At 34.6% G+C, this 26,302-nt stretch overlaps 1 protein-coding gene across 2 annotated transcripts in view; it reads left to right on the top strand.

Annotated features, from left to right (window-relative positions):
- Positions 1–26,302, top strand: part of Ppa2 (inorganic pyrophosphatase 2) — a 73,147-nt gene that overhangs the window by 22,566 nt on the left and 24,279 nt on the right. The window contains exons 6-7 of one of the 2 annotated variants that reach the window (XM_026404661.2): positions 5,116–5,202; positions 19,733–19,859. In XM_026404661.2, the coding sequence (XP_026260446.1) occupies positions 5,116–5,202; positions 19,733–19,859 (214 nt within the window). The remainder of the gene's footprint in view (positions 1–5,115; positions 5,203–19,732; positions 19,860–26,302) is intronic. The other variant, XM_026404662.2, reaches the window with a different exon arrangement.

Here is a 26,302-nt window from a genome sequence, read left to right as displayed (position 1 = left end):
TGTTTTTCCACAGTCGAAGTCATGCATATTGGTTAAGTGAAGGGATAATATAAGATAAAAGCCAGCCCCTAGTCCCGTTTACCTTTTTGATGTTATCTGTGTCTGTCCTCCTCTCTCTCCTCTTCCTCCCTTTCCCTCACTCCCTGCTGACACTCTGTTGTGTAGGCGCACTCCCTCCTCAGGCCTTCCCAGCTACTGTGTCCTCTCTTTGGAACATTTTCTCAGATATGCATATGCATGTACCTCCTGAAATGTTTGCACAAGTCACCTTCTTCATAACTCGGCCACCTGAACTCATTCTTGCTTCTATATTTTTTCCTCCTTTTCATAACATCTACCAAAATGTAACCTACTATATAATTTCATTATTTCTTATGTTTATTGTCAATTCCTTCTAGCCAGAATGAAGATTTCACAAGAACAGGGATTCTGTCAGATATGTTGATGGCTATATTCCAACTGCCCTGCTTAATGCCTGGTACTGAGTTGATGATCAATAAATATATGTGAAATGAATATTTGTGATAATAATTAATGCATTGTATGTGTTTAGTTTCATAGGCATATATAACTATTGGATTTTGTTCTTTCTTTCTGATTTGCCTTGTAACAGCAGGAAATTTGTCAAGAGCAGTTACCAAGCCAACTGCTTGGAAGAATTTAAACAACAAAATACTGTTTAAGCAGAAGTATCTGTTTAGCTTGTGATTTATCAGTACACTGTCATTTCAGAACTTCAGCCATCTAGATTCTTAACCTTTGTAATTCTCCCACATAGTGCCTTCCTCAGAGTTTGAGTTTTCTTTTTTTTTTCCTTCCCCCAATTTATTTATAGTACCCAGTTATAATTATTCCAGTGTTATATCTCTCTGGGTGAATATTTAGAATATTTGTCTAGATAATATTATTAAAGGATTAAACTTACTTTAAAGTCAAGATTTCTTCAGTCAATATAATTCTTATAGGTTTATTATTATAAATTTGGTTTATTGACCCCCTCTCAATATTATACAGCATAATTTATCAGTTTTAGAGCCTGAGACAAGTGACTAAATCTCTTTAGGCCTGTTTGTCTGTATGATCATGCCACTACACCACAAGGATACTGTAACAAACCAGTAGATCAAAGAGAATTTCAGCTCCATAGTGAGTTCTCAATATTAGCTCAATGATGCCATTGTTGCTGCTAATGGTAAAGGGACTGTTAAAGACTCTTGCTTTAGTTTGAAGCTGGAAAAGAGCACGTAAGTGGTTGAGTAGCTTTTATTTCCTTTAACTTCATGATAGGAAGCCTGATTAATAAGGAAGGAATTCTCAAGACCCACCTAAATATACAGCTTTGTGTAGTTCAGTGATTTTTCAAAGAGATCTAAGGACCCAAGCACAGTGATTAAAACATACCAGATAATATTTATAGATTATAAGATAAGGGTCTCAAGGCACTTGCATGAGGATAAATAAGGTTTGTTTTAAGCTAGATCAATAACATTTATTCCAATTTATTCATTTTCATATGGTCATGCTTTGTGTATCACTTTATTTTCCCATCAATAGGTTGTTTATAGCTTTTTGTTATGCCTTTCTTGAGCCCTTTTTAATATTTTTCTGTATCCATAGAATGTATTTCTAGGCATATACTTATGAATCGAATTGTGAGTTATATACCTCGCTTACTTACCAAATTGTTTACAAAAGAAGTTGTAGGGGCTGTGGCTGTGGCTCAGTGGTAGAGCACTTGCCTGGCATACTTGAGGCACTGGGTTTTATTCTCAGCACCACATAAAAATAAAATAAAGGTATTGTGGCCATCAAAAACTAAAAGTATATACATATTTAAAAAAAAGAAGTAGCAAATTATGCAATGTGCATCACAGTGAACTCCACTTTTGTGTATATAATGCACAAAAAATTTAAAATTTAAAAAATGAGTAAACAGAAGAAGGAGCAGTAGAGAAAAAGGATCAGGAGGACAGAGGAGGGGTGGAAAAGGAACCTTCTGGGGGTTAGAATGGAGCAAATTATGCATGTATGAATATGTCAGAATGAATCCCATTATTATGTATAACTATAGTGAACTAATAGAAACATTAAAATAAAAAAGTAGCAGTTTACACTCCTACCTGCAATACAGAAATCTTAGTAGGAATGCAGTGGAAAATAAAAGAAAGAGTTGACCACAGGCATAGAGAAGGACTGATGAGAGCAGCCACCCATGAGACTGTGAGTTTCCCTAGGAGGACTCAGCCATTGGAAGGAGGAACAAAAAAGAAAAGGTACCAGTTGTTACCAGTTTCATGTGCCCTATATCCTAACTAGTATTTAGTATTATCAGATTTTATTATATGTTTGAAATCATGTTGCATTGTGATTTTGATTTATATTTCTTTGGTCATTGTCTTTTAGTAAATTTACAAGTCGTTTATATTTCTTTTTCTCTGAATTACCTGTTCATGTCTTTGGACCATTTTGGTTGGGTTACCCTTCTTATTTAGATTTTCAAGTCATTTTTTAAATTCTGCATACTAAATGTTATCAGTTTTATTAATAAATATTGAGATTTTGAACTTTCTCTTGACATTTCTTCTCAAGCTTAACTGTGCTTGTCCAGTTGTTTCTCTGCCTAGTTATGCACCTAAAACTCCACAAGAGGGCATGCTCAAAGTTTGGTCAAGATTTCTTCTGATGAAATTATATTTTCAAGTAAAATTGAGGCCATTTAATGTGTATCTTTGGCAATAAATCTAAAACCTTGGGCTGGGGATATAGCTCAGTTGGTAGAGTGCTTGCCTCGCACACACGAGGCCCTGCATGTGTTCAACCCCAGCATCACACACACACACACAAAAAAAACCAACAACAACAACAACAACAACAAAAACCCTAAAACTGTTAATAATAAATTATTAAAGGCAGAAATGGAAATAGGAAGAATCAGTCTGGATATGTTTGCTGGTATGGAAAATTGTGAAGAAGTGGCCCTAAAGTCAACAACATTGTATAAGTTAAGAATTGTATACTTGTATACTTATTTTCTCAATAGCAGGAAATAAATTGGTAGACAATATTGAAAGTGGAGTTCTCAGGGGAATGCAGACCAACAATCAGGACGCCCTGACCCAAACCAGATCCTATACAAGTTATAGGAAGACAATTTTTGTCTCTATATAAAGATGGGCTTTCTTAAAATTAACACTGATCAAAATGGGCTAAATTAGCTCATGAATTTGTAAACACCCTATTCACTGGTTGTGTTAATATAGATTATGCACGACTACTAACAATCACAGAGTTTTAAGGCTAGGATATACCTTAAGATTTTCTTATTTGAGTCATTCTTTTTTTAGCTGAAAAAACTGAGATCTAGATGTCTTAGTCAAGGCACTTTGTGGCTGAGGTAGGATTAAGATCTAGTCGTCCTAGCATATGGTGGTGTTCATTCTGTGAGGAGGAGTGAGGTCAAAAGGGGGTCCAAAGAGGTTCCCAATTAGAGAAAAGGAATGTCTCAGATATTTTCTGATTTTTTTAATATAAGTATGTTGAATTTCAGTTAAGCAATTTCATATTGCTTTCCCCAACACAAATACTATACCATGACACTATCCAGGGTAGGATGTCCTATTGACTGTGTCCTATTCATTTCTATTTCTGGTTTAGAGTGGGTTCTATTTGATTAGATGCCTAGAAATAGGAAAATAATAGCAGTAATGGGAAGAGTAGGGGAAAAGAGAAGCTCCACAAAAATATACTTAGGAGATTCTGAAAATAAGAAAGGAGATTTGAAAGATGAGAACCACAAAATAGAATTGTTATTGTTATCAAAATTTGGATATCACAGATAATGAGTGAGAGTATGAATTCTAATTCCATTCTAATCTACCATTTAGAAGCTGTGTGAGCTTGGGCAAGCTGGAATGCTGTGTTTCAGTTTGTTTATCTGAAAAATAGGGTTAATGGTACATTCCTCACAAGTGTGTGTGTGTGTGTGTGTGTGTGTGTGTGTGTGTCACTTAGAAAGTGTCTGTCACCTATATCCAGTCTGTAAGATTAGCACAGCTGAGGCAATGAAATCTTGTTGAACATGATTCTCTTTAAAATAAGATTGGGTCAGTTTATTCCTAGATGTACTATACTAAGTACTACAAGTAAAATATTGGAGTTTTTCTAGGGTTGTAAGTCAGTGTCCAGTTTTAGTTATCTACATAAAATTAGAGAAATTAAACTTAGGTGTTCTGAAATCCAAGATAATATTGATAACAACCTTGAAATGACATAAATCTCTTCATCTCTTACAATGTAAATTGAAGACAAGTTTAGCAAACTCATATGATTCCATTCATAATCAAGTAATTATGAAAATTTGGGGAAGCAGTAGTGCCTAGGGGATATCTAAACTTGATAGCCAAGTTCTGTTATGCTATTTGTTTATTAAATGCAACATGAGTTTTGTAGCCAACATAATAAAATTTTGCCAGTAAACTGGAGAGTTGACATCTTTGCATACTTTTAGCAAGATCTTGAGATATAATGGCAAAGATAGAAGATTTCTTTTTTAATGGAATAATGTGAGACAAAAGTAGGTTTGTCTTTTATGTGATGGATAATGTCTTATTTTTTTCATTTGTGAAGGGAAAAGTGTGTTTTTGATGGTGGAAGTCATTTGAAGAATGGGAAGCTTATTTTTTAACACGGAAAGCTAGATCCCTATGCTGTTACCATGTCAGAGGAAGCAGTGAGTGACAGAAGCCACGATTGCAGCATCAGTGGAAACACAGAAACAAGGGCCTAGACAGTGAGAACATCCAAACCGAAACTCTGAGAGTGAATGTGAATTTAGTCACTGACTAAACTTGGAAGACAAGTGTGTCTGGAAATACCACCCACTTTCAGATGGATGAAAGACAGAAGAGAGGAAATACTATAAATCTGTTTTAATTATTATGATGCTTAGGGACGTACTGGCATGTTGGCCTTGAGCCTATGTAATTTCTGAGAATTTTTGCTTTGCATTATGACTGGCTGTAAAACTTCATGATCATTTGGAAAGATTAAGATACATTACAGTGAGTATTAACCTACATTTCTGGTTTTTTTTTTTTTTTTTTTTTTTTTTTTTAGACTTGGGAAGATCCCCATCAAAAAGATAAGAGCACAAACTGCTGTGGAGATAATGATCCTATTGATGTTTGTGAAATAGGCTCAAAGGTTTGTTTTATAGACTGTGTTAATTCTAACATGTGTTTTGTTTTATTCATGCCATAAAATTTCATTTTAGCCTCTAGTTCTTCCATTCTGCAAAGTTTGAGCCTCATGATTCCTCTGATCCTCAGTCTTTTCTATCTTTACTTTCTTCTCCATAAACAGGAGAGAGTAATCTATAGCACACAGAATCCAGTACACTGCCTGATTTGGTAAATAACACAGCTGGGCTTGTTCCCATACACATCGTCTATGGCTGCTTTTGCACCACAGGGACAGAGTTGAGGAATTGTAGCAGAGGTTTGCAAAGCTTGAAATATTAACCATTGACCCTTTACAGAACAAGTTTGCCAAGCTTTGTCTTGCTACCTGGCTATTAGCCAAACAGAAACTTTAATACTGATGAAAGCTAACTGGTACCTTTTCTTTTTTGTACCTCTTTCCAGTGGCTGAGTCCTCTTAGGAAAACTCACAGTCTCATGGGTGGCTGCTCTCATCAGTCCTTCTCTATGCCTATGGTCAATTCTTTCTTTTATTTTCTACTGCATTTACTACTAAGATTTCTTGGTATATGCAGACACTTAGCTCTTCTTACTCTGTTCTCATTCCCAGCAGAACATCTCATCCTTTATCTTGTACAGTTTGTGGATACCACAGATAACTCCCTTACCTTCCCCCTCAGACCTGAGCCTGCAAGTGTTCTTTGCTCCCTCCTTCCACTTGTGCCCTAAATTCTGGCCATTCTCCATCTTAAATGCTGATATTTTCATATCCTTTTGCTTTTCTGTATTTATTATTGGCTATTTCCCCTTTACACAAAGACTTGTGAAGAGTTTGCAACACTCATTTCCTTCTCCTACTTCCCTTATAATCTTGAACTCATTTCAAATTGTTTCCATCTCCCTCTTCCCTCCATGATTTCAATGAAACTGTTCCCACTAATGCTACCTGAGAACTTTCTTTGAGTCAAATTCAACAGGCTCGTTTTATAGGCCCTGTTTAACTTGATTTGTTTTAGCATTTTATATTGTTAACTTCACCGTCTTTCTTGAGTTAAAGTCACTTCTGCTTTGATTATACCATAATAACTGGTACTGTATCTAATCATTCTGGTTTCTTCTTCCTGGCTCCTTTTGAAGTGTTCTTTTCTTCTTCCTGTGCCTTAAATATTGGCTAGGCTGAGGGTATGTTCTTGTCTGACTCCTGTTCTTATGTAGGATCTCTCTTGGTGTGTCGACCTTTGGATTCATGGTTGCGCTCTCAAGTTGTTAACTTCAGCTCAGATCTATGTGCTTAACTGCCTCTGTGTACACTTGGATGTCTCCCAGTCTTCTCCATCTCATCATGTTCTAAACTGTTTTCATTATTTTCCTCTCTCCAATTTACTCCTCTCAATATTTGAGTCTCAGAGAATGACATCTCTTCTCCTTCCTTTTCCATTTCCAGGTTCTTGAGGTAGAAACTAAAGGGTTATATTTTCTCAATCATTCTTTGCTTTTCTTTGTTCAGTTAATCATGAAATATCAATTCTGTTTCCAAAAGAGCTTTTAAATCTGATTCTTTCCATTCACATTGCAGCTAGCTTTGTCTTGTCCATTTTTTGTATCTTATTTGATTTATTCCTGAAATTAACCAGTTTCCTTGCTTAGTCTTATTTTTACAGCCATCACTGATTCCAGACTCTTATCCTGCTTTACTCTTTTTAATACCTGTCCCCTACCTCTTTTTCTGGCTTCCTTTCTTGCCACTCCTTGTTTCCATTCTGCCATTCAGCTGTGCTGGTCTTCTTTCAGTTCCTATTATGCATCTGTTCTCTTGGGTCCAGGTCTTCATTACCTCTATGAAGAATGGGACATTTCTCCTCCCTTCACATTATTTACTTCCCTATTATTTTCACTTCTCTTCCAATCGCTCATCTTCAGATCTCTGCTCAATTATCATTCTTCTGGGAGGTTTGCCTTGGTGTTCCATAAACTGCTGTAATCACTGTTCGTGCTTCTGAAGTGCTAACCATGCTGTGTTGTCTAGGTGTCCTCTCTATGGACTGACTGCAAGCTTAGGGAGTACTTGACTCATCATTGTGTTTGTTACTAGTGTGGAGCGCCATGCCTGGCACATAGCAGGTACTTAATTTAAAGAATGCCAAATAGGACCATTATCTGTTGTGTTCTTTTAGTTTAGATTAAATCCACTGTTTTTGGAAACTCACACTAGCACATTGGATGAGGAAAACCTCTTGTTCTTTGTTTACTAATATTATTTTGTTGCTCTTCTCTGTTTTCTTTTTCATCTTCTTCATTTTCCATATTCCTCCTCCTCTTCATCCTCCTCTTAGTTTTTTTCTTCTTTTTTTCTTTTCCCATACTTCTGCCTCCTTTTCTTTTTCCTCTCTCTTCTCTTTCCATCTTTCTTGTCCCTGTTCCAACTTATATTTCTGGTCTTTTATAAAGATAAGTTAGAATTCATATGTGCATGACTGTAATTCCTCTCACTGTACAGCAGAAATATGACTGAGTAGTAAACTTTTTTCCCCAAACTTAAGCTATAGTTTTAGGAATTCCATTTTTTAAATATTTTTCTTTCCAGAGGGTCAGCAAAGTATGTATAAAATAAGTAGATTAGAAGGAGGGAGGATAAAATATTTTAATGAGTACCTCTGACCCAGATTCACATCATATTCCCAGAATCTTATTTGATAATAATAACTAAATAACATTGCACTGATCAAAAGAGTATATATTAAAAAACCTATTCTGAGGATCTAATCCTGGGGACTGTTTAGTTTATGCTTAGTATAAATTATTAACCCATTTTGTCCCATCATCCCAGATGTAGAACAACTGTAAAAACTTAAATCAAGCAACAAATGTACCACTTATGGTAATTTTTAATAATACTTGAATACTTTTTGTGTACACTGAGTTGAAAACTTGGGACTTAATGGGTTAAGTCAGACTAAATGTTATACAAGGACTAAGTGTGAGTGAAAAGAATAAATAAAAGTGTCTTATTTTCACCCATGTAAAAATGTGTCACTGTATATCTAATTAATGAGATTGTTATCTAGAAGAAATCATACAAAAACATTAAATCAGATCAGTTGGTTCAACTTAGTAACACTAATTTGTTACCAACATAAAAAAGAAATAACTCTCAGAAAACTTGATACAAGTTTTTAACATAAATGTGTTAAAGTCACTAACTATGCTGATAAAACTAATTATTTTAAGTATAAGTGATTTTTAATGCAGTATATATAATTACCACTGAAAGCATATTTTTACACTTTATAAATTTTGGTAGATAGTAGGTATGTAATACATAATTATTGAAAAATATATTGACTAATTGTTGTTATGCTTTGTGTAGATGCAGTATTAATTATACATGATTAGAGAAGTATACTTCGGTGTAGACCAGAATATTGTGATTTATAAGGGAAATTATCATAAAAAAAGAGCAGGGGACGTATACTAGAATATAACATTATTAGAAGTCTTACAAAAGAGAAATGAATTCCTTGGCACTACAGTTGCCAGAAAGTAAAATATTTCCAGTATATTTTACAGTTTATAGTTTTATAGACCTGACTACGACTTAAACCCAATAAGTACTAAAATACTGGGGTTTTTGTTGTTGTTTTTGTTTTTTTCTTCTTCTGTAAGAACAAATTTCTTAGTTTTGTCTGGTTTTGTTTTTATATTTCACCCAGTTTTCTTCAACATTTTGGACTTTTTCCTTCAATATGCAATATATTAAAAATTATATTAATGTAAGTAAAACTAAGGACAAATCTTCCCTTGCAATCCTGCTACCATAATGAATTATGTTTTTTTCCTCGTTTTCTTCCTCCTGGGATAAACATATAAATATTTTGTGTTTATTAGACATTTTTCCAGTGTATTTTTTGTTATAAAATTTATATACAGAAATTTTTATGAATGTAGCTTTTCTCTTTTAATTTTTTTTGGGGGATAACTAGAGGTATCTGGTGGAATTTCTAAAACGATGCCCCAGTGATGTCTGTTCTAATCCCTGGAGTCTGTGCATGTAATGAGATGTCACTCCCTGGATTATGTTATTTATCAGAACAGTTTAGAACAGGGTAGTTATCCTGTATCATCCATGTAGGCTTATTGTAATTACATGAACCCTTAAAAACAAAGTTCTCTGGAAGTGGGCAGACCAGAAAGTGAGAGATTTGAGTAAGTAGAGCACATCCTTTCTGTTAAAAGATGGCTGAAGGGAAGGTCAGTGAGGAAGAATGCTGTGGACTTCCTGTTGCAGAGAGCAGTCCCTGTTTGACATTCAGCCACCACAAAAAATCAAATTTAAGTAGTTTCTTGTTTGATTTTGACTTGGTGAGGCCCTAAGCAAGAAAATCCAACTATGCTGTGCCTGGACTGAAACTGGAATAATAACTTTATACTGTTTTAAGCCTTTTGAGTTTATAACCATGCGGCAGCAGAAACCTAATTCAGAGGATAGCAGGCTTTAAGCAGTTTTACTTTCCATTGTATTCAGGGGTTGATTGGATCCAGGTGAAGTTTAATCTCATTTGAATTCTGAATCAACATAGAACTTTTGTTATAGACGCACATTGTATTCTGCTTATACAAAGGTCCTGAGAGTTGGCACTTGGTCAGTGTGTGCCAAAATCCTTGTGGAGCCAGAGAGAAAAAATTACTATCTATTGAAACCTCTTACGCTCTTGTTTATGTATCTGTTGTTTCCTTGGCTCTTTGCTTCAACTCTATGGGGAATAAATGATATAATCTTCATTTTACTGTTGAGGAACTAAAGCCAAAATATTGTGTAAAATAATTTATCTCAGGTCACTTCTTGGAGAAAGAGAATTCAACCCCACAGATTTATGAGTTTAAAAATCCTGACCTTTGAAATTTTTCCACAACAGCCAGAAAAGTTAGTAATATTCTTACTGTGATTATACCTAAAACCTTTGAGGGATACCTATGCTTTTATTTTGGAATCTCAATCACTTTCAAATATGTTGAACTATATTATTCCCACAGAATTGGTAATAAGATCTATTATATACGTTCATTCCCTCAGAAGGGTAGGCTGATGGGAGAAATGGGAAAGTAGACTTCTTATAGCAAGAGCAGTTTATTCTTTTAGTTAACAAGATTCTCAGTCATAATTGTTCCAAAAAAATTCATAAATACACAATCACCATCTAAAGAATAAATCTTGGTTGGGGCACCCCACTTTCTTTTGTGCATAGTCATGAGAAGAGTGCTTAAATCTGCTGCAAGGAGCATTTTGTAGAAAGTCTGTTTTTAACACCACATTAATAGGCAAAGGAAAAAAGCCAACTCCTGAAAGTTGATAATAGACTGAGAACCACAGACATAGAGATTTTTAACATTATGTTTTTTGAGGGATTATGTATTATTCATTTGGTGTCTGACAGAAGACTAAACATTATACAGTCAGCATAAATTTGTTGAATTGATTTAGGTTGAATTGATTTAGATTGAACTGAAGTGTAGAGGTTTCCTAACATCTTTTCCAGAATTTTTGATTTGAGTTTTCCTTTCCAGTTTCTAAAGGTATTGTAGCAGAGAGGTGGTTTGTTTGAAATAAAACTACCCCTTTCTGTTACCTTTGAGATCAAAGTGTCTTATAATTAAATGAAACTTGATGTTCTCCTGGACATGCTTCCTGCTTGCCTTATAACCCATAAAAAATCTGATCTGTTCTTATGCTATTTGAAAATTCAAAACAAATTATATTTGAGAAATAAATAATATTGTACTTTTAAAAAGTGTATATGATTCCCAGGAATTCTAAAAGACACCTCTCCACCAGCTTCAACACTAGATAGATAATATATATCTTCAATATATAATATTGAACTGTCCTGGAACATCCCTGGCTTCCTCCCACTAGATGCTGGTGATGCTTCCTCAATGGTGAAAATAAAAAATGTCTCTAGACATTGCTAGATGTCTCCCAGAGGGAAAAATCTCTGGTTAAGAGCTATTCATCTGGTACATCAGTGAGTTAACCAGTGTAGCCAGCTTTTCACTGGTAATTTGAACATTTTTGTTTTATTAAGGATCTTACAGTTCTTTGTATGGTGGCCTCTAGAAGCCTTGTCCTCAAGGCTACTTGTTCTGGTTCTTCTGAGAGGGTGCTGGATGCTGGTTCAGCCTGATTCCTTTTCACCAGATCTTCTCTGTATATGTCCTCTTTAGAATAGAGAACCACCACCACTAAACACTTTCCTAGGCAGCTATAAAATCTTTCTGTGAAGTACTTCCTTCAGTTTTAGTACGTGGCACACTTGGATCTATAAATATCACCCATATTTTTATAAGAACTTATCAAATCTTCTTTTTGGACTTGGGAATCTTAAGTACTTGTCAGATCTTCCTTTTGGACTTTAAAAATCTGGAATTTATGAAACCACAGTCCAGACTTGAGGGCAAGTACTTGAAATATTTTGTGATTACAGCTGATGAGAAGCATGGCCCTTGGGCTAGGAGGGGGATGGGAAGGGTAGAGGCAGCCTTTCAAATCTCAGACAATTGAGACCTAAACTATAAAGGTAAATTCTTTGTTAATAATGTCACTTACTATGAACAGTGATGCTGTTGTATTTCTTTCACAAATGTGGCTTTAACCTTTAACCCCTGGAGGCTTGTAAAAAGAGCAGCTGAGCTGATCAAACATTAGCTTGTGTGAGTTCCTGCCAAGATTAGTTCAGAGGATCCCCTATTTAAGTCTGCATGTTTCCCATTGCCCATCTCCAAAACCAAGAACATTCAGAGCCTCCAGGAAGCTTTCCTTAGTTTCAAAGAGAAATGTTGGAGTGTATGAAGTTCACCTTAACAGGCAGATCCAAGGAAGATATGCTTCTTCTGTTAAGACATAGAGAAGTAGATTAAGAAATCTGGGGTTTGGTATTTCTGTAATGATCCTAACAGCAATAGTTACATGCCTTTTTATAGAATTAGATCACTGCAGGAAATGACGTATGAAATGCCACTTGGAAATCTGATTCCCTACTTGTCATTTTTTAGGTGTACTTGAAGGGCAAGCTTTTTTTTTAACATACCTTTGCCAACAAATTTGTAGTTATACACAATAAAATGATGATTAACAGCCTGTAGGGAGGGAGACCTAAGGGATGTCAGTTGCTCATTTATGAAAATATGACAACTATTAAGAACCACCTCCATTAAAATTTAATTTGGGATTAAAAATTTTAATTGATATAAAACTCATAACAGGAAGTTAATCATTTGAAAGGGTGAAATAAATGAAGTGGCATTTAATTCAGTGTTGTACAACCAATTACCTCTATCTAGTCCCAAATATTTTCATGACCCTAGAAGGAAACCCAGTAGCAGTCATTGCCCATTCCTTTTTCCCACTCCCACATGGCCTCACAACTACTAATCTGCTCTACTGATTTACCTATTCTGGATATTTCATATAAATGAAACCATATAATATGGAACCTTTTATGTCTGGCTTTTTTCACTTAGTGAGCTTTTGAGAGTCATTCATATTATAGCACATGTTAGCATGTCACTCCTTTTTATGACTGAATAATATTCATGGAATATTTTTCCATTTTATTCATCCATTTATGAGTTGATGGACACTTGGCTTATTTCCACCTTTTGGCTATTATAAATACTGCTTCCTATGAACATTCACTTACAAGTTTTTGTTTGAATACCTACCTCCCTAGGAATAGAATTGTCAGTTCATATGGTAGTAAGTTTAACTTGTTAAGCAGTCACCAACCAGGTTTCCACAGCATTGTCCATCCTCACCCACAACATAAGAGCAATCCAGTTTCTCCACATCCTTAGCAAATTTCTTATTTTCTGGGGACTTTTTTTTGTTTGTTTCCTTTTTTTTGTTTTTGATGATTGTCATTCTAGTGGGCATGAATGGTATTGTAAATAACTTTTACTTAAAACAAGTTTACATGTCTTATATTATGTGAAGCAAATGTGGATAATTATTATTACTATTATTATTATTATTTTAAACATTTAATTTTTAGTTGTAGTTGTACACAATACCTTTATTTTGTTTATTCATTTTTATGTGGTACTGAGGATCAAACCCAGGGCCTCGCATATGCTAAGCAAGTGCTCTGCCGCTGAGCCACAACCCCAGCCCTGGATAATTATTTTATCCAGGAAAGTAATACATCTATTTTTTAAAGTTTTATTTATAAAAGTTTTATTTATAAAGTTTTATTTATAAATTTATAAGTATACTATGTATAAATTTATTTATACATAAATATGTAAATTTATTTATATTTATTAATAAATGTTACATTTATAAATAAAATTATTGAGGTATAATTGGCATATAATAAATTATGTTGACTACATATTTAATGTGTACAGATTGATGACTCCGCATAAGTATATGTAAAATGATTACCAAATCAAGAAAAGGAACATTTTCATCACCCCAAATGTTTTCCATTCCTTTGTAATCTCTCCATCTCCAACCTCCTCTGCCCTCCGGCAAGGACTGGTCTGCATTCTCTTACCACAGCCTGGAAAAAGCAGAAGCTTTGGCTCAGTTTTATGTGAATTGCAGGTCTTTCACTCCCTGGCTCTGATTTCAGGCAAAAATTACAACTGTTGTTAAGTTTCAGTGTCCTCATTTCTAAGGTGGGGCAATCTACCCTGCACAGTACTGTTTTGTGCTGTAAAATAAAATGATATACATAGAGGGAATGGTTTAGTGCCCATATCACCATGTTTGGTAAATGATTACTTCCTTTTCTGCCTTTGCTCTTTTCCCTTTTCCTTTTATGGATTTCACTACCCTCATCTGGATGATCCTCCCTAATGTAGATCCAAATCAGCTCTGTATCCTTAGTATCCAATAGTCTGTGACTTCCCATCTCCTCTCCTTCCTTTTGCCACAATCTTGCCCTGTTGGAGAACCTACTCTGACACTCTGTTCCAAGGGCAGATCAGTAGTGCTGGGAAAAGGAGGGTACATAGGTGAGAACCAATGCACACAGTGTTGACGCCACTTATTGAAACTCACATGTATTCTGTCTTATGATATTCTCCTGGCCTAGAGTATGTAAGTCTCCCAAATGGTTGTGCTCGAATTCGGGACCCCTAAAAGACCACCAGAGACCAAGATCGATGTAAGCAGCAAAGAGGTGTTTATTGCAAGCTAGCTCCGTCTTCCGCGCACACAGCAACTGGTGACGCTGAGAGGCCCCAGCCCAGGGTTTGCAGCAGTTTTATACACTCTTTGGGGAAGGCAGGGACTTCACGAAATACATCATAGCATCTCTTAGCAAATCATCACACACCTCGGGAAAATCAAATAACAACTCTAAAACATGATTAGCACATTGACTGGCGGGAACAAGTTGGGTAAAGGTGATTGGTTAGTACAAGAGGGGGATTCGTTTGAACTGATTGGTTTAAGCCACGAGGGGAGTACATGCTAAACCACATGGTTTCCCAACATGTTATCAACCACCATAAACTACTGGGAGGGTCATCTGGCATCCCAGTTATTTTTTCTTTCTCATGCTGATTGGGGGTTGCTATGGGTCCTCACCTAGCCTGACTGAGTCAGGGACACCTTGTGCTGTAGATCTCTCCTGTTATTTATAGATAAACAACTCAGCAAGGTGGGTATGTGCCTAGGAGTGCTCTGTGGGTTTTTCCAAGGACAAGAGTCATGCTCCCTTCCTTGGACAGGCTTTGCTCTGAGGTAGAGGCTGGTTTCTCAAAATAAAATAGCAAATCTTTAGGAAGAGGAATTCATTCTTTTTTATATACAGTGCCTAGCATATTTCTGTGTACTTAACAGAAGCTAAACATGTGAGAGTCTGGTTGATATAACTATATATCTACTCCTAAAATTGAGATTTCCATTTATTTATATAATCACATTAATCTGTTCTGTAAATTACTTACAGCTTCATGCACATTTGGTTCAAGATTTTAGGATCATTTTGTATATATTCTGAAAGCATTTATTTGACTTAATATTTTTAAATCATTTTTTTCTCAAATAATTTCAGAACACAGAGTGACTTTTTTATGAATACCTTATTTTCTAAATGTAAAGCTGCATTTTGAATCATGACGAAATTTATTCTGAAGCATGTGTTCAAATTTCAGCCTTACAGTGAAATTTGATAGCTAACTAAATCTTTAAAATTAAAAGGATAGGGCCTGGGGATGTGGCTCAAGTGGTAACGTGCTCGCCTGGCATGCGCAGGCTTGGGTTTGATCCTCAGCACCACATAAAAATAAAAATAAAGATGTTGTGTCCACCAAAAAACTAAAAAATAAATATTAAAAAATTCTCTCTCTCTCTCTCTCTCTCTCTCTCTCTCTCTCTCTCTCTCTCTCTCTTAAAAAAAAAAAGGATATAGAAAAAATGCAGGCATTGGCAACTCTAGGGAGTCACTGAAATACATTCTTCTTCCAGGGATGCTTTACCACTGAGCCACATTCTCAGCCCTTTTTTTTATATTTTATTTAGAGACAGGTTTTCGCCACATTGCTTAGTGCCTCCATAGTTGCTGAGGCTGGCTTTGAACTCGTGATCCTCCTGCCTCAGCCTCCTGAGCCACTGAGATTACAGGTGTGAGCCACTTCACCTGGCCAAAATGATTTTCTTAAGCATATGGAACATCTGCTTCCACGTCTTGCTCTGTTTAAGATTTTTTTTATATAAAATATTTTAAAAATATCTCATAAAAAGTGTTGTTTATATCTTTAACATTAATAATTTTTGTTGTTATTCATTTTAATGTTTTGCTTTTCACTAGTAGTTGATTAATGTTGTTTGAAAAAAAAAAAAGTATTATGAAGCAATTTAAAAGGATTTTGAGTACACTCTCCCTCCCAAGCAGCTGGAGCCATGTTCAGATTATTTGATGATGTATGTATGTGAGTTTATATTTTATTTAGTGTGAGTTTGTGGGCCTAGTAGATATCTTAAATTTTAATATGTATAAATAACCTAAATTTCAGCATCAAATGAGTAACAGGTTTAAATTGTCTACTTCCTTCATGCCATATTTTCAAAATATATGAATTATGATTTTACTTATATAAAGTGATTTGTTTTGATTTTTTAAATTAATTGTGTGCTTAGTAAAATTACATTATTTAACTTTTCAACTTAAATATTGACTATCATGTGAACCTTTCTGGGTAGCATTAGGGAATGAGTTTTACTTGTACAGAGAACTTCATTTCTTCTCAAAACAACAGGAGAGTTATTGCTTTGTGAACACAGGCTGCTTTGTTTCTCTCATCTCCTCCTTTCTCTGACTTTACTCCTTATTTGTCTTTGATTCTCATTTACCTATAGATTTTCTTGGTAAGAGAACAAGAACACACTCAACTGTGCAATGTAATTTTCACAATTTCTGGGCTTGTTGGTAGAATGAAATCACAGGTTTTATTTCAAATTCTCATTCTTCATAATGTAGCAGACACAGACAGAGAAAGTCCCTCCAAAATTGAGAAAGCAAAATATGGATGGGAGGATCCAGCTATCAGGCAGCTTCATATTGTGTGAGAACTCCAGGAACACTTAAGTGGGAATATTGGTTCAAACCTAAAGGTGGTTGTATTACGAGTGAACTTGAGCATCTCTTTTTTTTTTTTTTTTCAGCAAGCTGATGGAAGTCTAGAATTACAGATACCTACCACAATCTGGCACAGTTTAATCTGCTTTAGATAGAGTGAAATCAAGTGCCAAAAATCATCACAGAACTTTCAGAGCCATCTCAGCAGCACCAGAGAAGGGCAGGGAAAAGTATGTATTGTTAGCCAAAGAAAAGCAATGATTCCTGCAGACCACTCAATTTGCCCTCCTTACCAGGGAGCTTTAGCCAAGGGGCTATAGACAATCGAGATATTCCCTCAAACCCTCCTGAAAACATTTAAGTACTACCCTATTTACATAATATAACTATAAAACTGGTGTGATTCTACATCATGTACAAGCAGAAGAATGAGAAATTATACTCCAATTATATATGATGTATCAAAGTACATTCTACTGTCATGTATAACTAATTAAAAGTAAATTTAAAAAATTAACAATTAATAGTAAAGAGTCTAAATACTTGTTGCCAAGATATTTGAGATGGAGAGATTTCTTACTGGGTCTTTCAGTTTTGGACTCTGCCAGATATAGTAAACATTCAAGCTTTGACTACAATGACCTCTGAATGTCTCTGGGTGTGGAGGTAGTAACTACACCAGCTGTCTCTCTACTAGGTTGTAGAGCTGTGTATTCAGTTCTTCACCTGCCTAGCTCAACCTTTTTTTTTTTTTTAAATAAGCTTCCCAGAACTCAGGTTGTTATGCCTAACCAAACTGACTTTGACCCACCCTCCTCTGGCATGAACCTCTCTGGCTCCAATGTGTCCATGGCATTTCCAAGTGCTTAAATGTTCTTAGGAAGTTTTGAGTATCTCTTTATACCATTAAAGGTTGCTTTTCATTTTTTATCTGTGAATTGCCTTCATGGTTTCACATTTTTCATTGAGTCTTTGGTGATGATTTTTTTAGTAATTTTTAATGGCTCTTTGAATATAAGAGATCTTATATTTTTTGTTTACATTTTTTATTATTAAACTTTTATCAATACATAATGTAGCCAAGCACAGTAGCCACAGCTGTAATCCCAGAGGATCAGAAAGCTGAGGCAGGAGAATCACAAGTTCAAAGCCAGCATTAGCAACTTAGCGAGACCCTGTCTTAAAATAAAAACAAAATAAAAAGGGTTGGGGTTGTGGCTCAGTGGTTGGGTGCCCCTGAATTCAGTCCCTGGTACCAATAATAATTTATATTCGGTAAAATGTACCCACTATAGGTATAAAATTAAGTGACTTTGGACAAATGAAACATTCACATAACCTACTTCAAAATATAGAACAAATCCATCACTTCAGAAAGATTTCTTTTAGCCCTTTGCAAAATCTCTTTGATCCCAGGCATTCTAGATTGGTAGCGTTTTTTTAGAATTTTTGATACCCTTATATATGATCTTCCCCATCCTGTAATATTTATTCTGTGTCACTGGTCTTGAGCAATTTGATTATTAAGTGCTTTTCTTTGTTTTGGTTTGGTTATTTTTTGTTGTGGGGGGGATTGTTGTTTTTAGTGCTTTCCCTCTCTTGTACGTTTGTACTTTATACCAATTTGGGGGGCTTTTTGGACATTTTTCTTCAAATATTTTTCTGCTTCTTTCTTATTCTAGGATTCCAATTATACATAAGGGAGTATGCTTGATGTTGTCCTGAAGGTCATTGACATAATTAATTTCTTCTTAGCCTTTTTGTCCTTGAGCTTCACCTTGGAAAGTTTCTGTTCCCACACCTTTTAACTTTCTCCTTTTATAGTGTTTGTTTTGTTGTTAAACATATCTAGAGGACTTCTCATTTCAGATAATGCATTTTTTTCTGCTCTAAGGTAGAGTTTGCCTTTTTTTTAAATATTTTCCATTCCTCACCTTCACATTTTCATATTTTTCTTTGACTCCATGAGCATTTTTACAACAGTTGTTTTAAAGTTTCTGTTTGACAATTCCATCATCTGTCATGTCTTGATTGATTTCTGTCAGGTGATTTCCCCCCCCCCCCCCCCCCCGTTTAGGGCTTACTTTTTCCTAATCATAGGCAGAATTTTGGCTGTTTTGACTGTTATGTTATTGAATAGATTTTGTTTGTCTTTAAAGAATATTTGTTTTGGCAGATGGTTTGCTTATGGACCATTTTGATTGTTTCTGGGTATTTAGAAAAAAACAAACCCAACTTTCTTAGGTCAGGTCTAGAGTAACCTTTACTGGAGAGCTAGTTTAGCTCTATCATTAAGGCTTGCCTCTGGACCCCCTAGTGAATGTTGGTCGTGCTGAACACATTTTTCTTGGGCATTGAACTCCTGCTCATATAGTTCTCTGGAAGTTATTGGTCTCATAGAGTCTCAACTCCTTCATACACAGGTCAGTATTACAGCTGTCTCAAAGGATTCCCTCTGATTTCTGAAGGTCATTGTCATCTCCAGTACTGTGCCCCACAAATTCCAGCAGACTCATCTTCCTTGGTTTATTTATATACACACACACACACACACACACACACGGTCTGAAGAGTGTGTTGAGCAGAAAACCAGGGCAGCCACAGGCCTCTCCTGGTTTGTTTGGTTTGTTTACTTCACTCTGGGGTCACAGTCCTGCACTGCCTGTTGCTCAGTGTCTGAGAAGAGTGATTTTGTATATTTTGTCCAGTTTTCTGAGAGGACAAGTTTGTTTTGTTTTTAACACATAATTCCATCATGGGTGGAAGTGAAAGTTTTGAGATACATAGTTCTAACTTTTAGGACTTTACAAGATATTCTTTATGATGGTTTTTACATTATTTTTAGTTATTGAAATTTTTTATTAAATTTCAGTCTATAGTGCTTTTAATATTTCCTATGTTTTTTCTGATATGGATAAATTCTCCAAAGTTTTGTAAATGTTCCATTTGAAGGTTCTATCTCCTGGAGAGGTTATTCATGTGAAGATCCTTGGAATTTTGGCTCTTATTGATGAAGGTGAAACAGATTGGAAATTAATTGCTATCAATGCAAATGATCCTGAAGCTTCAAAGTTTCATGGTAAGTCTAAAACTTGTCAGAAAATGAAATAAATGAGTATATCATTGATATTCTTAGAACTTAATGTCATTGGAATTCTTAGGACTCAGATAAAATACAGTTTATGTATTTGGGAGTTATATATTTGGTGTTTTATTCTCTTTTCATGGAATGTAAAGGGCAATTCAATATGGTTTTTTTTTCTGAATAGTATCATAAAGAGAGAGCAAAAGATGTAGGCAGACACATATTTTTCACTAAGCAAATATATTCTATGATTACCCTTATAGAAAAGGTCCTCTCTGCCTCTTATTCCCTCTCATTCTCTTCCTTCTTCCCTCTTTTTCTTTCTTCTCTTCTTTCTTCCTATCTCCTACTTCATCTTACTTCTTTTTTCTCCATATGTTCATAGTTCTTTTGAGTGTTTGCTTCTATTTTGTAAACAGTGTGTTTATACCTCTATTTCTTAATCCATATATTTTCCTTTCCCCCCATTTTTTCATATATTTTTTTTTATTGACTCTAGTTGCTACTATGAAAAGACATGGAATTTAACTTCTTGAACATTTCTCAATTGTGTTATCATATTTCCTCTATTATCCTAGTAATTCTAAGTATTATACTTCAAGCTGTATTTATTGTTCAGTGACCACAAACAGTAACTCTTGATTTTTGCAGTATAGAACTTAGGACATTGAGATTTCATTTGTATGTTTTTCTCATGGTTAAATTAACTACCTTCTATAATATAGAACTTCAGAAATGACTAGAAAGATGTAGTTTTCTTCTCTGCCCCTTATGACCCAACTTCTCTCAGCTGCACTTCTTGTTCTACGTGTCAAGAGTTATAATGTTTGGGGATCTAGCTCAGTGGTAGAATGCTTGCCTAGCATGTATGAGGCCTAAGGTTTAATCCCCAGTACAATAAGAAAAAAAAATGAATTTATAATGTTCAAGTTATGTTCTTTAAGTATGACTGCTTTTCATGTTGTGTTTCATGGTTGAATATGAAAATTAAAAACTAACATCATTTATAGCATCATTCTGTAAATATTAGTCATAAAGATTATCATACCATCTGTTAAATCATCAAATTTGGAGAGACTCTTCTGAATCTGCTGGGTAATTATCTTGGGGTTTCTTTCCATTGCTTTCCTGGGTGACTTCTACTCCCTCTTAGATTCTATCCTTTTTTTTTTTTTTTAATCTTTCTTTTTCATGTTGGTGGTGTACATTTTCCAAAAGTTTTTACAGAAAAATTGTACAGAAGATTATGAGTTAAAACACTTGTCATTCATGGCATTTTTGGTAGACAGATAAATAAAGGGAAAAATTAAAAATGGAGGTAGGGGGTGCTGGGGTTGTGGCTCAGTGGTATAGAGTGTTTGCCTAGCATGTGTGAGGCCCTGGGTTCGATCCTCAGCACCACATAAAAATAAAATAAAGATGTTGTGTCCACTGAAAACTAAAAAATAAATATTTAAAAAATTTCTCTCTCTCTCTCTCTCTCTCTCTCTCTCTCTCTCAAAAAAAAAATGGAGGAAGGGTAGCCATCTGGAAGCTTTTTTTAAAAAATTCTATCATTTTCTGAGCATGTGTATAAAATAGTAATTTAAAAAATTTTTCTATATATTTTATTTCTATTTAGAAATTTTAAATATTTATAGTACCCTAAAAAAAAGAAACTATTATTTGGCATGGTTAGTATAAATTTTTCTTCTATGGAAATTTAAGAAATCCAGTTTATACATAAATGTATCCTTTTTATATGTGTGTGTATGGTTTTTCTTAAACAATATTAATATAGACACATTTAAGCTGTGATTCTTAAAAAAAAGTGTCAGAATTTTTTCATTTTGTGTGTATGAGTGTATGATGAAATAACTTCTTTGATCCTAATGAACGTGTGTGATATGTGCAGACTTTGGTAGAACTGTCCTGTTTTAATATATATGGTGTTTAACTTGAGCATAACTGAATGAAAACTAGCCATTGTATCAGAGAGCATATTTCAATTAGTAAAAAAGTCAAAATAACATTTGAAACCAAATTCCTTATACTCTCTGAGAAAATTGGTCACTTTGGCAGGCTCATTTAACACTCAGAGAGCACAGAGACCATTTGATACACTGTAATTAGGTTCCAGGCCCTAGTGCTCTTAATGGTACCTTAATGGCCTGAAAGAGTTAATAAGACTCCCAGGGCACCTAAATTGTTACTGGAGAATGCCTTGGCCATTAGAGATAATAGCACTTGGTTATGAAATAACCAAGTTCAGAGTTTTTTAAGATTGAAATGCTGGGGCTTGTGTCATTTTTCTCTTGGTTAAATTAACCTTCTGTAATATAGAGCTTCAAAAATTGACTTGACAGATGTTTGAGCCTCTTCAGAACTTCAGGAGAGAGAGTGTCATGAGGAGGTAATTTAGGTCTAGAAAACATTTCAACATGTAGAGCAAGAGAGAATTCTTTTATCTGGTCTTTAAATCAATGAAAACCATTGTTTTTTGTCCTGCAGAAATTGTTACCTGTACAATAATTTTACAGTTTAAAAAAAAGAAAATTAAGAAACAAAAGTTAAAATTTAAAAAAAAAAGTTACATTGATGAAGATATATTCTAGATGAATAAATTATAAGACTATTAAAGGGATTATTTTAAATTAGGCATTTGGGAATTTTCCAAAGGTCAGCATCAAACTAATCCTGAAGTTATCAGTTTTTATGCATTTCATATATGTTGAATTTCAATGTATATTTAAGGTAATTTAAAATTTAAATAAAACTATTTAATTCATTTTATTGACTTTCAGGGTAGGAATAAACATATAGAAAATGAATCTACTTAACTTAAATTTTCATTTACTAATAAACACTTATAGTGCCCTTGCAATTATTTTTTTTAAATAAGCAAATAATTACGGTATTTGATTTTCTTCTTCCTAGAACATAATTTAATACTGTCATCTAAGAAAGGAGAAAAAAAGAAGGAATAGCATAGTTATCTTAAGGGGAAATATTCATATTAACCTTTGATAGCAGAAGGAGGAGGGTTCAGATTGCTTTCCTGAACATATTAGAAGACAGTGAAATATACTCTCTGGTTTGGAAGAGAGTAGCAAATCACTGTGGTCATCCAAATAGCACCAGCTTTGTGGAGCATTAAGTGTGTGCCTGGGAACTATGCCAGGGGTTCTTTTGAAATTATCCATTTAATCATCTACCACTTCAATCAAGATATGCAGGTCCCACTTTTTTTCAGTTAAGGAAACTGAGGTACCAGGGGAGTGGATGCTAATAACTTGTCTAAAATAACATCAACCCTTTGAATCCAGACCCCGTGTTCCTCATTGTCACATTGCATTGCTCTTCTAAAAAAATTCTGGGATGATCAATTATATTTTTGTTCTCTGGGAATACTGACCATTTTCTCTTAATTAAGCATCAGTAAGATAATGATAATTAGAGGTCCAGTTTAAAAAATAAAATGTAGCTCTTCTGATCTTTATCCCTTTGATTTCATTAATAGGTGTGCCTTAAGAGGCATGAGTATTAGGGATGGGTGGGAGGAGGCAGTTGAAGAACAAGAACATGCTCCAGTTAAATACACTGTAATTAACAGGTAAATTACTGGGAGTTTTTTTGATTCTTTAATGAACCTTAACCTCTTCACAGGTTTTTTCGGTTTTAGTCAGGCTCCTGTGATGTGAGGAAGTATGGGGAGGCTTAAATTCTAAGATCCTGCCCTTTGTTTGTTCATTATCTGACCTAGGAGAAGTTACATCACCTTCCTAAGCTTGGGTTTCTTTATTGATAAAGTTGCAGGGAGGGTCCTCTAATTAGTAAATGGTCCCTAGGGTTTTCCCCATCTGAGTTTTTGTTATAGGAAGTACTTTTAAACCATTATTTTTAGTCTGTTTTCCTCTATAATTAGAAAGACCTAAATTATCTTCAAAGTTAATGCTAAAGGAAACAATTTATTTTTTATTATTAACACATACTAATTGTCCAGATTAATAAGATTCACTGTGATATTTCTGTGCATGCATAAATTGTGAAAATAATTGTTTAAAGGATTGTAACATTGATTTCTTGGGGACATTGGCACATTTTTTTGAGTGCTTTAGGGTAGCTGGAAGTTCAATGGAGGTCTCTCTGACCCAAAGCCTGTGCCTTTAGCCACTTTACTATATGCTTTAAATCAAAATTAGGTTAGAAAAATGTTTTAATTTCTTCTGTGCACATTCCATTGGTCATGAGAAATTTCTTATACACTGGTAATATGAATATTTATTGTTGGAAATCTACCAAGCCTTTCCTAAGAATTGTTTACTAATTCAATAAATATGGACCTATAGGTAGTATGACCTTGTTTGATAATACTTATTTTGAAGTGTGTTAATTTCCACTATTTTTTTTCATGAGGTTAATGTATGTTTTTGTACATCTTTGACTTCATGAAAGTAGAATTTGCAGAAAAGGAGAACAGAGAAGGAAAGGGCAAGCACAATGAGGATAATGTTCACTAGTCTACATATGTTACACATGGACATGCAGAACAGTCTGGAAAACATGAAAGTTTTTAGAAATCCTAAGCAAGCACAAACCATTAAGAAAATTAGTTCTCTGAGCAGGAAGCTCTACTTGTAGTGTAGAAGATACAGTGAGTGTGTGGAATGAAACTGTTGTTTCTTGTGAATATTTGTAAGAAGACATTAGAAACACATGTTCTTGCCTCCCACGGATTTTGTTTAGTTATGCACATTGAGCTCTGTGAGAGCAGCACATAGAGTACTGAAAGGGTTTTGTGCAAATGATTGTGGCATCATTTTCTTTGGTAAAATCCCATCGAATTATAAGTTCCTTGTTCAAATTTATTATTTTTTCTTCTTTTTTATCCTCTTTGGACAAAATGTTAGCATTAGACCTTTTTTGTTTTTCTTTCCTTTCTTTCTTTCTTTAATTTTGAGATGGGATTTTGCTAAATTACAGAGATTGACCTCCAACTGGGATTCTTCTGCCTCAGCCCCACTGGTTGCTGGATTAACAGGTGTGTGCACCACCCTGCCTGGCTTTCTTTTGAATAACAAGGACAGAGATGTGGTGTTAAATTTCTGTTATTGATTTTTATCTAAAATACCTCCTGACTATATACTTTCCTTACTTTGTATTTTAGTTTGATGGAAACAGTTCAGATGAGAGTAGCATTTTAATGTTTTTGTTTTGTTTTGTTTTGTTTTGTTTTGTTGTTTTCTGATCTCTGTCCTCTATTTGTGGATATGTATGGTAAGGTTAGAGATGTGAGTTTTACAATTTGATAATGTTCCCTGAGTAATTCCATATATTGCCTGGTATGATATAGATGCTCAATAAATTTTTTGGAACTGATGAATACATGTGTACTGATAAACCAGAGATATTTAAACCAAGACTGAAAGTATCTTCAAATTAGGTCCATTTAAAAATACAGTTGCGGGCTAGAGATTTGGCTCAAGTGGTAGCATGCTTGCCTGGCATGCATGCAGCCCAGGTTCGATCCTCAGCACCACATACAAACAAAGATGTTGTGTCCACCAAGAACTAAAAAATAAATATTAAAATTCTCTCTCTCTCTCTCTCTCTCTCTCAAAATAAATAAATATATAAATAAATAAAATAAAAATACAGTTGCATTTTCAATTATTTTAAAGAGAGATAATCTTTATTCACACTTGAAATTCTGAAAAATATTTAACAATTACAGTTGTTTCTTTAGAATTGTATTACATACCTTATTATTTTTTATATGAGTGACATTCTAACCCTTATCATCTGTTATTAGTGATTTTTCTAATTAACTCACAGTCCAATACATCTTACAATCTGTCACCAATACTTCCTGATTTGACCTCAGAAATATTTTTCAAATCTATTCTCTCCTTACCATTGCCTTTAATTATTGTATCTTGTTTTTTCATTGAAACAATGTTAACATTGCTCTGCTCGCAGCCTCCTGCCATAAAAATTTATATTCCACACTATTTACTACACTTACCTGATTTTAAAGAAAACTTACCTTAAAGGAAAGTAGGAAACCTCCTGACCCCTCACTCTGTACAGAAAAATCCACATTTTCTAACTTGGTAAAAGCCTTATGGTGATCTCCTCCCACCTATTTTTTTAGACATTCACTTATTTACTATTTACTAAAGTTCAAAACACACCAAGCTTCTCTACCCCCTCAGATATGCCAGGCTCTTTGCAGCTCAGTGGATTTGCCTGCATTTCTGCCTCTCAGAAATACTCTTTGTCTACTTGGAAACACCTGCTCATCTTTTAAGAACCAGTCTAAATGTCATTGTCTCAGTGAAGTGTTTTCTTACTCTATAAGATGAAGATAGTTGGCTAGTTACCAACTCCTTTTTTTTTTTTCCTCCCACATCATTTTGTTTAATTCTATGAAATGTCTGATTTCACATATTTGTGAT

Source organism: Urocitellus parryii, chromosome 10, assembly GCF_045843805.1.
Source record: "Urocitellus parryii isolate mUroPar1 chromosome 10, mUroPar1.hap1, whole genome shotgun sequence".
Lineage (NCBI taxonomy): Eukaryota > Metazoa > Chordata > Mammalia > Rodentia > Sciuridae > Urocitellus > Urocitellus parryii.
The sequence above is the reverse complement of the archived record's forward strand: the minus strand, read 5'-3'. Positions and strand labels throughout refer to the sequence as shown.